Source organism: Solanum lycopersicum, chromosome 7 (assembly GCF_036512215.1).
Source record: "Solanum lycopersicum chromosome 7, SLM_r2.1".
Classification (NCBI taxonomy): domain Eukaryota; kingdom Viridiplantae; phylum Streptophyta; class Magnoliopsida; order Solanales; family Solanaceae; genus Solanum; species Solanum lycopersicum.
In genome coordinates, this window is record NC_090806.1 from 3,849,148 (window position 1) to 3,864,508 (window position 15,361).

A 15,361-nucleotide genomic window follows, 5' to 3' on the forward strand; every position below is an offset into this window, starting at 1 on the left:
ATACTTCTTTTTAGCCCAATTGCCTATCCACTGCACCACTTCAGCTCAGCCACCAGTAGCTCTATGAACACCTACTCATGCGTAATCTTTGCCAAAATGGTCCAGTGACAGAGTAGGAGAAAAAGAGATGGTCCAGTGTCTCATCAGCCATGTCCCAATACACACAAGAAGCAGGCACCTGCATAGCAAAGCTCAGCAACCTAACAACAGTAGCAAGCCTCCTTTACTCTGCCAGACACACAATGAACAGTGTTTCTGCTATAACCCACAAATGTTTCAGGATTGCAGCTCTGTTCCAAGAGATCAGATGTATGACCTTTAGCCCCCTGCTGCTTTGGGAAGACAGATTTTCTGGAACACAAGGGCTCTTTTAGATACCACAACATCACTAGTCCAGACGAAGGTTCTACATATACCATGATCAGCTTCATGATCCTCTTAGGTAGTATGAAAACCTGGGCCCAACAAGTCTGAACTCCAAAGACTCTATGAGTTGAAGTCTGCCTGCATATGATAGAAGCTTTGCAGACCAACATCTCAGTCTCTCAGTGACCTTTTCAACAAGGGGCACACATTGGGCAACAGTCAGTTTAGGGAGCTCGAAGTAGTATTGTTCCTATGATTTCAGTTACTATATGTTGTCTCTTGTACTTCGATTATCATATTATCTTGTTGTAGTTACAAAAAATTCCCCCAGACAAGGTATACCATCTTTTTCCTTGTTCTTTTCTGTATGATTTAAGGATTAAGGAAACAAAACAAAAAAACATACCTGAACATGCATTTTGGAGTGACAGTGTTCTGGTAAAGATTCCAATCTGGAACATGTGCCAGTTCAATGTCACATGCAATAGATGCAACATTTTCTTGCATATTCACTATTATATACATAACTTTACCTGATGTATACATAATACATTTAGTGAAGTCAAATGAGAGTATCCATTAAGTAATGACATCTAATGGTATCTCTAATTGCTACTCGCCATTTTTTCAGGAAAAATGAGATTTGGACTCGGTATGAAATGTGAGATGAACAACATTAAGTTCTCTATAGCTGACAAAACAAATATTGACATATCAACTCAGGAACTATAACTAAATGCCTAAAGATAAAGCTTAGATCATTGACAAGTATCATTAGATTGCCTCTAACAATTATCATTGATAAGTATCATAGGCTATGTTATTGTAAATGACGAAATAGATCTCAGTATCATCTACTAGATCATTGACAAGTGTCATACGATTGCCTCCAACAATTTGAAGAAGATAAAAGGTAATCTCGAAGCTTAAAAAGGAAATGAACAGGTATATGTTACGACAAAACGATAGACAGCTATTTCATTTAATCACCTTTTGATCTTTTTTGTTGAGAAACCAACAAATGAAGAAACAAAGCATCATGCAGCAACTACCAGCAGCATGCTATCTCATTATTTGCTGCCAATATGAATCTAGAAAGCTTTTAGTTTTAGCATTATTTTTTCAGTTGAGAAAGAGTAAACACCTGGTTCAAGAGTAGATCAGCTTTTCCACTCTGCTCTCATTAGGAAAGAAAGCATCTATTAACTATATGAGATGCTTGCTGCAACGTTTTATTTTCAGATATAAATATTTTAGGAACAAATCAACAAACTTTAGTCAAGAGAGATGTCACATGGAGAATGCATGGAATGATTGAAATTGTGTGTGTTATTTAGATATCATATTTAAGAAATGCATGTGTTTGTATTTGATAAGTATAAATTAGTTGTGGCAGTTGTATGCATCAAGTTTTTTTAATGATAGTGATGTCTAAAACAGCTTGCACACAGCTCGACTGTTCCCAAGGATTAGGTAGACGGAAAGAAATAACTTAATCCGCAAAAATTTGAGCCTGAACCTCATTTGTAAGCATCAAACTATGAAGATATTGATACATTTTCTCTTCTCTTTGCTCCCCGAAAGACTAAATCATTTTACTAGCAAAGAAAAAGGATGCAAAACCAGAACTCCTTTTTCTTTTCCCTCAATGAGCTTGGACACTAATTTCTATAACAATGGTTCATCATTGTTAACTATTTAGTCCAACATTTTCTCTTACATTCACAAGGATGTCGAATTGCCAAATAGTGCTCCAGACTAGCGTATGCATAATGTTGACTAGTATGTGCAGAAAACAATGCCATATGGAAACTCATTGGATATAAGAGAACATCATGGTAATCAAGTATCATACATCAAATGTATATGACTAACAGAAAAACTTCATGCTTAAAGCATAAGATTTCATGTTCACATATTATGTCTTAGCAATGCAACTCTCTTCAGAAGAAATAAGCTAACACATAACTCACCTCTTGAAACATAAATACATGAGATACATACTAGTTTATCCAGCAACAAATAGATAACTGTTAACTGAATTTCCATCCTAAACTACATTCTTCAACATCTGAAATGTAATCACATCAAAAGTCACTCTCCTACCACAAATGTTCCTAAAATATCAAAAGGACGAAGTTACAGGTCAAAATATAGTTCTTTTGATGATCTTACAACTCAACACCTAACCCCAACTCCAAGGTTGAACTAGTGCTTCTCTTTAATCTTCTCATTAACAGCAGGATAAACAACAGAATGAGTATGTCCTTGTAGCATAGTTACATTGCTATTATTGAATTGCCACATTAAATATCGTGTTAATAATACATCCTTTGAATCCCAAAGCTAGAGGTCACCAACAAAAAATGCAGACATACCAAGATTCATAATTCCCTCAGTTGTTCTCAGGTTTAACAGCATCCGATGAAGGGGCTGGCAGCGCATAGCCATTCCTGGGCAACTTGGATAAGACACGCCTCTGTCCTGCTTCCTCCGCCTTCCCAAACAATTGCTTCCTCAACAAATCATGTAAATGCCCGAATAACTCCTTCTTCAAAGCCTCAAAAGCCAAGTCAAGTCTTTCCAACTCCTCCATAGCATTTTTATTGTACATAAACAGCCCATAGTACAAGTCAAAGCTATCACTAGCAGTATTATCCACCAGATTCAACAAAGTCTCATACCCTTTAGTATTAATAGGAGTTGACTCCAAACCCAACTTCTCCAACACCCTCCCCATTGTATGTGTAATGAACTGTGAACCTGCAGCATGCTTATCATGCTCAGCACATGTCATTGGCACCATCCTACACCCTTCTTTCTCAAATATATCAAGAAACTTGTCAACCCTTGCTGTTCTTGATCTCCCTTCACCAATTCGAACTTTGTCAAACATAAAGATCAAATCTTTCCAACTATCCTTACCACTTTCAGGTCCAAACATGGGATGAGTACAAAGAATATCAAAATGGGTTGGCAAAACTTGAAGAAAAATATTTTTTGGAAATTCTTTGACTGATAAAACATCAACAAACAATGTGTTCCTCTTCAGCCTTTGAATTGGTAATGACCTAAGAACAGTCTCAGTTGAAATAATCGAAGTACAAAGTACAATAACATCAGGGTGTTGCTCACAAAGATCATGTGGATCTTGAAAAAAGGAAACCCCTAAAGAATTAGCAATTTGGGAATAATCTGTTCTTGAATGAGCCAACACAAAATGACCTTTACTAACAAAGGATTTTGCAAGAAACTGACCAAAATTGCCAAACCCCACTATAGCAATTTTTAGCCTACCTGACTGAGCATATTGATTTGACACCAATGCTTCATAATCATAAGGCTGTGCAGCATCAATAGCTTTGATACTCAGACGACGGCGTCCATGGTGGTGACTGACTTGTGACGGAGAAGAGACAGAGAAATGCCGGCGGCGGCTGGTACTGCTAGTGGGGTTGGTGAGATTAGAGAAACGATTAGAATTGGAAGTTGGGGTTGGCTTGGATTGAAGTGGGGTGAAAGACAACATGGTATATACAATACAATGTTGTCTATACAGAAAGATTCTTGATTTTTGATCTTTGATTCTTGAAAATGTGGGGAAAAAACTCAAGATTTGAGAGGAATTGGACAATGGAAGAAGGGGGTAAAGGTGAGGTATTTATAGTGGAAGGAAAATGGAGGAAGGTGAAGAGCAATTGAACAAGTAGAGGACTTTTTCCACGAAGCACAGAGAGAGAATTGAAAAATAAGGTTGGGGTTTGGGGGTAGGTGGTTCAAGAATCAAACTTTGTGTAAATCGGCTTCGATTTCAAAGTTTATCGGTTATTTGTTTGAAGATATGTTGAATCGTTATATAGAATAGTTAAGATAATGATTTATCGGTTTAGGTTTGGATTGAACACAAAAAGAAACACTTAAAATAACGAGATGACAAACCAGATTTACTATGTACAAGAGTTGACAGATTGCATCTTGCTGAAAAAGAAAACAGCGTTATATTGTAGAATAATCGAATGTTTGACACAACTTGAAATAAAAGTATGAAATTAATTTCTAAATCAGGGAATATATATACCAAATTGTATAATATAATTGTTTAATGTACTAGTGGGTTATTGATAAAATCGATTAGAAAAAACTTCAATTGTTAAGAATCGATAATTATAAAAGTCAAATTCTTTAATGAATTCGCTAAACGAAAAAAAAAAAATTGATTCAAAGTATCCTTTCATTTTGAACAATACTCATTGAAAGACATCTAATTCGTCAAAAGATATTTGAATACTTGTACTCGATTAAACATATAAAAAGTATGTTACGTTTAACGTTTAAATGCGAAATTTTTTTGTTACTATCTTAGTGTATGCCTTCATTTTTAATTTCATCCGTGAGTACATTCACACATTCATTTGAGCATCCCATTTTTATTACTTTTAACCTTTGAATATGAAATTATGTTACTGGTCAATATTACTTTTAACCTTATTAATTTGAGCATAGTTTGATGTTCGAATAAAATTTACTCATGATTCTAGAAACATTTAAATATTTAATTTTTTTCAATATCATCTTATATTTAGTAAGTTTATTAAGGTTTAATTAAATTTAAATTTATTGTAACAACAAAAGTTAGTATTAAGTAGATATTAATAAAAATGATTTTTATATTTAAGATTCAAATTTATATATTTTTGGTTCTAAAATAAGTATCAACTTAGAAGATTTAAAGCTAAAATTAATATATATTTTCAAATGTACCTGTTTACTTATCAAGTAGCGATAATTGAGTAAATTACGTATTATATTTATTAATTTTTTAATAAATGTAATGTTTACTAAAATAAAAATATTTTGAATTGAAAAAAAATATTATTTAAATTTTAATATATAGAATTATCAGACGATCAAAAATAATATATAATAGTGAAATTAATAGTGTGTTGAGATTCAATTTTATGTTCAATTAATTACAATGATAATGTCATTTATTTCTCTGTTAATTATGTTTTAGAAAGCAAAAAATAATGACAAATTAAACGAATATCACGTTAAATTGTGAGATGAAATTTGATTCCTAATAGAAAATATATTAAGATACACTCTACTAAAGATAAAAGATTTTATAATTTTATTTATTTAGATAAATAAATTTTAAAAATTAAATAAGATAACACTATGCACGTTTAAAAAGTGGTAATATATAATACCTAACTCTCAAATTATTTAATTAGAAGATTAAAACAAAAAAAAAAATTAATGGAAGGATCCTATCAACAACTTTTTATTATCACACAAGTATAATATGTTTTCTAAGTTCTTTATTTGTCCATTATTATAAAAATAAATTTTTCATTTTTTACTTTAACATTATTATTTATAACATATAAGAAAAGATTATTATTATTTTTTAATATTAATTACTAATGTACTAAATTATTTTACAAAATGTAATATTAAGAATTAATTATTATGTGTATTATAATGAGATACTCATAAGTCTTATAAAGAGTCCAATTAACCATCGATGTGAGAATTTTATTATTCTTTAATAATACACTTTTCGTTTTTAATTAAAATGCATCTTATAAATTGAGGTAGAAGAAGACAAAAAGTAATAATTAAGTTTTATATTATGTCTAGTTTCTTGTGCTTATGTTAATTAATTAGTATTAATCATAGGGGACTTAAAGTATATATAGTATTTCTTCTTTCTTAGGAGTAATTTTTAATCTTCCAAAAGCTTTTTATTAAGTTATTTAAAGAAAAATATTTTGACTAGATCTTCTATTATATTTTGCAGTTTTTGTTTGAATACTCGTTTAAAAGGTCTACAAATATTTAGTTTTTTAAGGAAAAATTAGATATAATAGCAAATTAATAACCTAAAACAAATAGAGTAGCTAGGGTTTGATTTAATTGTGCTTCATAGTAAACATTTGCAAAAAATTGTCAGTCGGCTCTCTCCCAAATATCTCGCTCGCCACTCTCCTCCAATCTCTCGCTCGCTTCTTCACTTTTTATACAAACACAAGTGTATAAAAATTATTTCTAATTGTATAAAGCAGAGAAAATTGTATAAATACATATATTTTTGTTCTCCTCTCTCTCCTCTTCCAGATAACGCTCGCCACTTTCCCAAATTCTCGCTCGCCACCCTCGCATTTCTCACTTATACAAACAGAAGCGAAATATATAAATTGGGTTTATGTTTGTATAAAGCGTAAGAAAATTGTATATACACATGCAAGTACATATATTTTCGTCCTATACACTTATAATTATACAATAAAAATACTCCCCTGACCAGTTTCTTTTGCCTTTCTCTCTTTCTCGGTTTATACAATTTTCAAATTGTATCTAATTTCTCTCTTTCTCATTTTATACAAACTCAAATTGTATATAAACGTGCTATACACTTATAATAATACAATTCGTTTTATACACTTCGTTCTTATACAGTTCTCTGTTCAAGTGTCTTTCTTTTTCTTGTTTTATACACTTCGTTTTATACAATTTGCTTCAACTGTATATGTATAGCGAATTATACAGTTTCTATACTTGCTATGGAGCGCAATTATGCAAACTTTGCTATAGTATACAAATATGAATTTTTTATTTGTTGTATGTGAAAGTTGCCCTTTTTTTAATATTAATCAAACTTCTAAAAAGTTAAAATTGCTTCTTCTTTTTTCTCCTAAAAATTACCTTTTTTCGTTTTAATTTTAAGTGATATCTTTTAGAATTTCAATATTTCAATTAAGTTTTTTTTAATCATATATTTTTATATTTTGTATTGTCAATTATTGAGATATATACCCCTGAAGCACTAATTAGAACTATTCATAAACATTTTATTTCAAATAAGTTTTTTAATCTAATTAACAAAATTTAATAATTACTTTTAGAAAATTAAAAGTCTAAGTCAAAATTTTTGTGAGTTAAGATACTTGATCAAACTCCTAAAGCACTATTTAGAATCTTAGTCAAGCGGAAACTATTGTTTTATCATTTACAAATGTATTTTTAAAACGACTTAGTTAAATACAAATTGCTATACTTTAAAAATATTTTTTCGAAAACACATTAGGCTAGGGGTAGATATTTTGATTTTTTGATTCGATCTTGATAAAAAAAATGACATCCTCAACTTTTAAATCGTAAAAAATTCGTAAGTTATCGAATATCACACAGAGCATTAATGAAACTCTATATCCATGACCGTAGGCTTTAGTTGTTCTGTACATTATCTCCAACCTTACCCTCTATTTTACTCTCCAAAATCAGCTCATTAACCCAAAATTCAAACATTTTGAAGTTAAAAATTATCAAATAAACATACACGAATAAGAAAATAATCTTATGATATATATTGCAGGAGTAATTAAATATAAAAAATTTTGGTTAATTATGTGATAATCAAGTTGCAAATATTTTATATGTTTGGTAATTATTTCTAGTTTGCTTCTAAAGCTTCCATAACTTATTCATAAGATTTATTAAAAATGTTTGCTTTTTTTGCTAATATAAAGTGTGTAAAACGTTATTTTGTACTATAGTCTACTGCATAATTAAAAGGATATGCTATATACTATATAAAGTACTCAATTTCCAATAATAAAGTAATTTTCTCACGCTTTATACAAACAGATATGTAATTTATACATTTCGCTTCTGTTTATATAAGTGAAAAAGTGGCGAGCGAGATTTGGGAGAGTGGCGAGCGAGATCTAGAAGAGGGGAACAAAGTTATATGTATTTATACAATTTTTTCTGCTTTATACAATTAAAAACAATTTTTATACGCTTGTATTTGTATAAAAAGTGAGGAAGCGAGCGAGAGATTGGAGGAGAGTGGCGAGCGAGATATTTGGGAGAGAGACGCCTGATAATTTTTCGCAAACGTTTGATATGGAGCACAATTAAATCAAACTTTAGCTACTCCATTTATTTAGGTTATTAATTTGCTATTATATATAATTTTCCCTAATTTATATCTATTGAATAGGTATAATTATTATTATGTATAAATTTTTCTTTTACATTATACCAAACATTTTTTTTTAAAAAAAAATTATAAGAAATTTTCCTTCCTACCGTTCACACACATGCCAAACTTTAGAGAAATATTAATTTTCAAACTTTATTAATTACAAAAATCTTGTAGTTTTAAGCTTGTTTAGTGCACGTGTTAGCATTTAATTAAATTACATGTAAAGCTATCTTTAGTGGGTTGATCAAATTTTGACTTTATATAAGTATGAAATGAAAAATTAAAAATTGAAGAAAGAAATATATAGTTTGAAAAAGTCAATATTAGTTGGTGGCGATACTTCCTCAGTTCAGAATTATTTGTCATGTTATACCTATCGAAAATTAATTTGATTAATTTTTAAAGGTAAATTAGATTACATTAATTCTATATATTAAACAAAATAAAATAGATATTCTAAAATTACATGAAAATTACTATAAATCACAATTTTTTGCATATAAATACGATGAAAAAATAAATCTTAAAATATTAAGTTTTTATAGTTTAACTCTAAAAATATAAACCATAATAAACAATATCGGACGGAGGAAGTATTAAATTTCATTATGAAATTTTTATCTTTATGATATGAATGTAGGCATGATATCATAATCAGTTTGGTGATAAACTTTTTTTTAAAAAAAAAATAATATTCTCATTCAGTATTAAATACGTGGATTTAGTCAAATTAATTTATATTTACGGATTATGAGATTCATTTTTGAAAGTAATGCTTTCAAGAAAAAAAATGACTTTCAAGATAAATTCGAAATATTTAATAAAAGATTGGAAAATCTCAATAATGTTATTATAATCTATGTTGATATGAACTAAAAAGAAGATTAAAATGAATTTAAGTTAGTCTTAGTTAATTGCAAGAAATTTGTTTAGTAAATATAGATTGATATATTTAATTATTTTTTTAAAAAAAAAAGTAACTAATCTATTATCACAAAATGATATTTGCAAATAATTTAGTTTTTTCTATTATTTGTTATGATTAAGTTCATATGTCATTTTTATTATTGTATTCTCGTCTCAAATTGTTGTGTTATGTGTTTTGAAATAGAGATCTTTTAATCAATAATACAATGATAAAATCTGTAAATATTTTATTTTTTTAAAAACCCCAATATGAAAAATATTAGGTATGTTATGGTTCATTGTTGTAATATTTACTGATATAATTTATTTTTTAAAAAAAAAAAACTGCATTATTATCGTATAATGTATGTGTAATTTAATTAAGAGGGATATTAGAAATAGGGTAGGGTATAATGTTATGTCAAAATTCAAAGAGATGATAAACGTGTTTTTACTATACATTTTTTGTTTTCAATTATTGAAAAAACCTTTTATTGGTATTCTCTAGCATCGATTAGGTAATTAAGTTAATCACATAAAATATATGTAAGGTTTTACGATTTATTGAGGTCAATATATATAATTAAAAGAAGTGAGATGTTTAAGTGATTAACGTATATGTATAATAGGCTCGACGTAACACACACAAAAGTTCTTACAAAATATTGAGCTGAAAATGTTAGTTTTATGTATGGAGAAAGAAAGAGAAATGCAGATAAAGAAGTCTTGAAAAATTGAATACCCAAAAAGGGCAATGACAAGAAGGTATTAAGAGGAGAGAAAAAACTGATACAATTACTCTAGGAAAGAACATTTGATGTTTCTTCTGAACTCTGCAAAATCACTTCACCCTTACCATCATCATCACAACCTAACACCATATGCTAATCCCAACATTCTAGATACTAAAAACACGAAAAATGATTGAAACGGAAGTTTGAATGGGAAGAGAAAAGAGGAATAATAGAGATTCATCATACAGTCATAGGAGTTGGTTGCATTAAAATAACTTGAAGAGAAGACCACCGTGAGTGGCAAAGAAGGGAGCAAACACGAGGGACTCGACAGCCATCAGCTTGATAAGAATGTTCAATGATGGTCCAGATGTGTCCTTGAGAGGGTCACCAACAGTGTCACCAATTACAGCAGCTTTGTGTGCATCAGATCCCTTGGGGCCAAGAGTCCTAGCATGTTCTGAGGCTCCAGCCTAACCAACACATAGTGTTAGAGTTGAAACGTGATTCTTATACGACAGCAATCTAAGTGAAAGGTCCAAAAGAAATACTTTACCTCGATGTACTTCTTAGCGTTGTCCCAGGCACCACCAGTGTTGGATGCAGAAATGGCAATCTACAAAAACAAAGTTCATCCAGGATTAGAGATTCATACCATTTAAAGTTTTTAAAAACACATTCACAATCTTCTATATGTTTTTCTACCTGTACACCAGAGACGAGAGATCCTGCAAGAACACCAGAAAGTGTTTCGACGCCAAACAAGATACCAACAATCAATGGAGTGAGCATGACGAGGGCACCAGGTGGAATCATCTCCTTGATCGATGCATCTGTGGAGATCTTGACACAGGTGGCATAGTCAGGCTTGGCAGTTCCTTCCATGAGACCAGGGATGGTGTTGAATTGCCTACGCACTTCCTCAACCATCTTAAGAGCAGCACTTCCAACACTCTTCATTGTCATGGCGGAGAACCAATAAGGAAGCATTGCACCGACTAGCAGACCAATAAAGACTTTAGGAGTCAAGACATCTACAGTGGAAATTGCTGCCCGGCTGACAAACGCCCCAAAGAGGGCAAGAGACACAAGTGCAGCAGAACCAATAGCAAATCCCTGACATCGTTATAGGTACACAAAAGAAGTTTGTCATCATAAGGTAATATAGTGACTTCCAACTAAACCTCTCACTGCTTAGTGTAGTGTAGAAGCGAACTTAATTTACCTTTCCAATAGCAGCAGTGGTGTTTCCTGCAGCATCAAGTGCATCGGTTCTCTCTCTGATTCTGTGGCTCATTCCAGCCATCTCAGCAATACCTCCTGCATTATCACTAATGGGACCATATGCATCAATTGCCAAACCAGTGGCTATAGTGCTCAGCATTCCAAGGGCAGCAACTGCAATGCCGTACATTGCAGCAAAGCTGAAGCTAACAAATATACTGATTGCAATGGCAAAAATGGGAATGATGACGGATTTGTAACCCAAGGCAAGGCCAAAGATGACATTGGTGGCAGCACCAGTGCGGCATGAATCAGCAACATCTTGGACGGGGCTGGCAACAGGAAAAAAGTAGAACAAAACTTAAATTTCTGATATACAAGACCCAAAAAGCCAAAGAAATGACTAAAGTAAATAGGTGCCCACCTGTAGGCATTGCTGGTATAGTACTCAGTGACAAACCCAATAATGAGTCCAGCCCACAAACCAACTCCAACACACAAGAACAATTGCCTGCAGTTTAAATCAGATTCAGAAACCTGTTAGCCTCAGTATTAGATATTTTAAAGACAGAGAAAGGAAGGTCAAATTTGCAGCTTTGTCATCCACTCAAGTGGAAAATGCATTTCTCCAATCTATTCTGCATCTTCAACTGCACTTCATGTGAAATCGCAAATAATGCAAATGAATATATAAACAGTGCAGAAGTGCCACAAGATCAAGTTATAAAAGTAAATACCAGTTCTTTACTTCTTTCTGAACTCCAAAATTGAATATTGTGAAGGTCGATGGAAGGGCAATCCAACTAACAAAAGCAATTCCAATAGTCATGAGAATGGTTGAGATAATGAGTTGCTTCTTCAATGCTGGCTCAATTTCCTTAACAGCCTTGACTTCAAAGAAATCAGTTGCAAATAAGGTGGTAAGCAAACACACAAGGATGCCGACAGAGCTGACGAGAAGGGGATATAGCATAGCAGTAAGCTCATGATTGACACCAAAGGATGAGATTGAAGCAACAACAAGAGCTGCACAGGATGACTCTGCATAAGATCCAAAAAGATCTGATCCCATACCAGCAATATCTCCGACATTGTCTCCAACATTGTCAGCAATCACCTGAGGGACTATTTACACTTGAGAACCAACTAGAAAAGAAGTTTCTTAACAAGGCTAACGAGAAAATAAATTTTAAGTAGATCTCGACATACTAATAGATAAGTAACCATACCGCTGGGTTTCTAGGATCATCTTCAGGAATGTTCCTCTCCACCTTGCCCACAAGATCAGCTCCAACATCTGCTGCTTTGGTATAAATACCTCCACCAACTCTACCAAAAAGGGCCATTGAAGATCCACCAAGACCATAACCAGTTATAGCCTCAAATAGACCTTCCCAGTCATCACCGTAGTACATCTTAAATAGAAGGATGGTTATAAATAAAACCAAAAGACCATTTGCAGCAAGAAGGAAACCCATCACAGCACCAGATCTAAATGCAACAATAAAAGCCTTCCCAACACCTTTTCTAGCCTCCAAGGTAGTTCGGGCATTTGCATATGTGGCAATTTTCATTCCAAGGAACCCGGACACCACAGAGGTAACAGCACCAAGCAGAAATGATACAGTGCTGAAGACAGCAGTTGCAAGAGCTGGCTTGCAAGTTTTGGTGCTGTCATATGTGCACGGCTGGTTCTTCGTGCTGAATCCCTCAACAGAGCCGAGGAAAACGAAGATCAAAATTGCGAAAGCAACCATGAAAACACCAACATACTGGTACATCGTAAAGAGAAATGAGGTTGCTCCTGTTGTACAAAAAGATAATGAGAATCCATTGCAAAAGTCAATAGTCCGGCAAGTTTTCCTGGTCTATACTAACTGACCAGGAAGAAACAACTAACCAGAAGTAGCTAGCTTTGCAATATAGTCCAAATAAAAGGTCAGAAAAAAAAATTAGAAAAGTTGAAAGCAAATGTAACTTAATCAAAATCAGTAATTGAAACAAGTAACCAACTTTGTACATACTACAATTTTTACGCAATTCTTGATTTGTCATCCATGTAAAGTAGACTGCATTCCTTTTTCTATTTCCACGTCAATAAAAGGTTATTCACATATATGAGTCAGCGAAAGAAATGCAGACTCATTGAAAGAGTGTAAAATATTTAGATATCCACAGAAATAAGTCGGCGAAAAAAATGCAGTCTTGTTGACAGAGTGTAAAATGTTCAGATCTCCCTGATTAGATACATTAAACCCTATCTAGTTCCTTTTCTTAATTGATTCAACATTTTGGAATGGATGCTCAACGTCATTACAATATTAACACTGTAGCAATCAGACTTAACTAAATATTTACCCTTTTTTCTATAAAATTATTAGACAATGTTCAGATCTAATACTTAAATCCATAACATAAATTTTTTTAAAAAAACAGTTCTTTTTAATCTAAATCATTACTTAGCAAAAAGAGACTTCATACAAGTATCTCAAACCAGCAGATATGACACCTATACTGCTCGAACTCTTCAAAAATGTACATGACAGATCCTCCAAAAGTAGTGCATTTTTAGGATCCGACACAGCGTAACACGGACAAGTGATAGTGATGATAGCTAATTACCAACCTAACACGGCATCTTAGATCTGTAACTTTTATGTATGAAAGGTTGATTTGAAAAAGTAAACTAATCTGCAATTGATTATTCGCAATAACTAAAGGCTAAAATTAAAGTCTAAGTCTACAAAAATAAAACGTGTCGGAAAAGCAAAAAAGAATTACATAATTTAATAATGATAACAACACGAATGCATATAGAAGCTAGATCTTAATCTACAATCAACTAATTTACAACATAAATCAGCATATTCCATCAGAAATTAACACAGTAAACACAACTAGATTATGAAATCAACAAAATTACACTTAAAATAACCTGCAATAGACACAAAATAGTGCTTAGATTTACTCATACGAGTAATGGACTCAAACGAAAAATATACAGAAAAATACACATAAATGAGTTGTATAACAGTAAGAGCAAAGGTCGATTTTGATACCTTCAGAGATAGCGTTTTGAATTTCAGCGCATTTTTGAACAACGTTATGGTCATTGATGCCTTCTTCTTCTTCAATGAGAGATTCAGCATATCCATTCTTATCGTCGCCGGATGAATGAGACTTATCAGTACCGACCGTAACTTTGGAGACGAGATACCACTGGAAGAGCGAGAAAGCTATGCCGACAACGGCACATACCGGAATCAAAATCTCCATTCCGAGATCTGTTAAAATAGTCACTCCCATCTTTGCCGACAAAAATAAACTCCGACCGGCAGACCACCGGAGCTCCGGCCAATAAAAATAAAGAAAAAAATAGAGAGAAAAGATAAATGAAAAATTTGTGAGGTTTCACAGTGATGAAGATAGATATGTTTTCTATATTTATAGTGGAAAACTGCACCAGTCAGATATTAAAGATAAATTACTTTCCTTTTTTTATATATATAAAAAAAATTAATAATATTTATTTTTGTTAGATTTTGAAAAATCAAAACTATGGATATTTTACTTTTTTGATTTTTTTTTTTTTGGGTTCTATATTTACTACTCTAATTTATTGTTAAGGAAAATTAGGTGGGGAAAGTTTTTTATTATTATTTTAAGGTGGGGCATCGGTGATTCAGATTGGATATGAAAATTTAAAATTGGTAGTTTTTTGAATTAATAAAATTTAGATTCAATTTTTTAGGTTTTTAGATTTATCCGTTTGGATATTTTATGATTTTGACTTCTCAGTGTTTAAGATAGGTTATAACGATTAACTACCTTAATTACCGATAGTTTGTTCTTCATAAGGTATTAAGTTTTTGCATTTAATTAGAATTAAGGTCACTTATGAGCTTTTGACATATATGATTTGTGTATGGGTGGATGTAAGGTAAAGTTTCAGATATTCAGTATTAAATTGATAAATTTTTAAAATAATATTCAAAATTCAAACCAGATAGAAATTCGAATTTCAAGTTTGCTCAACCTAAAATGTTTTCAAAAATTTCAAATTATTACTTTACAAAGTTAATTTTTTTAAAAATAAAAAATAATTGAATTGATGAAATTAATAACTAATATATAGTCT

At 31.8% G+C, this 15,361-nt stretch overlaps 2 protein-coding genes across 2 annotated transcripts; both read right to left on the reverse strand.

Annotated features, from left to right (window-relative positions):
- Positions 1-2,170: 2,170 nt before the first annotated feature.
- Positions 2,171-4,322, reverse strand: LOC101259263 (arogenate dehydrogenase 2, chloroplastic). Its single transcript, XM_004242686.5, has one exon. The coding sequence runs from the start codon at positions 3,893-3,895 to the stop codon at positions 2,762-2,764; it is 1,134 nt and encodes a 377-aa protein (XP_004242734.2). The 5' UTR covers positions 3,896-4,322; the 3' UTR covers positions 2,171-2,761.
- A 5,689-nt stretch (positions 4,323-10,011) lies between these two features.
- On the reverse strand, positions 10,012-14,641 carry VP1 (pyrophosphate-energized vacuolar membrane proton pump 1). Its single transcript, NM_001278976.2, is given in 8 exon segments — positions 10,012-10,472; positions 10,556-10,615; positions 10,705-11,115; positions 11,225-11,555; positions 11,648-11,734; positions 11,961-12,340; positions 12,453-13,027; positions 14,283-14,641. Coding segments are annotated over 8 exon segments (2,298 nt in total). The 5' UTR covers positions 14,530-14,641; the 3' UTR covers positions 10,012-10,265.
- Positions 14,642-15,361: the final 720 nt, after the last annotated feature.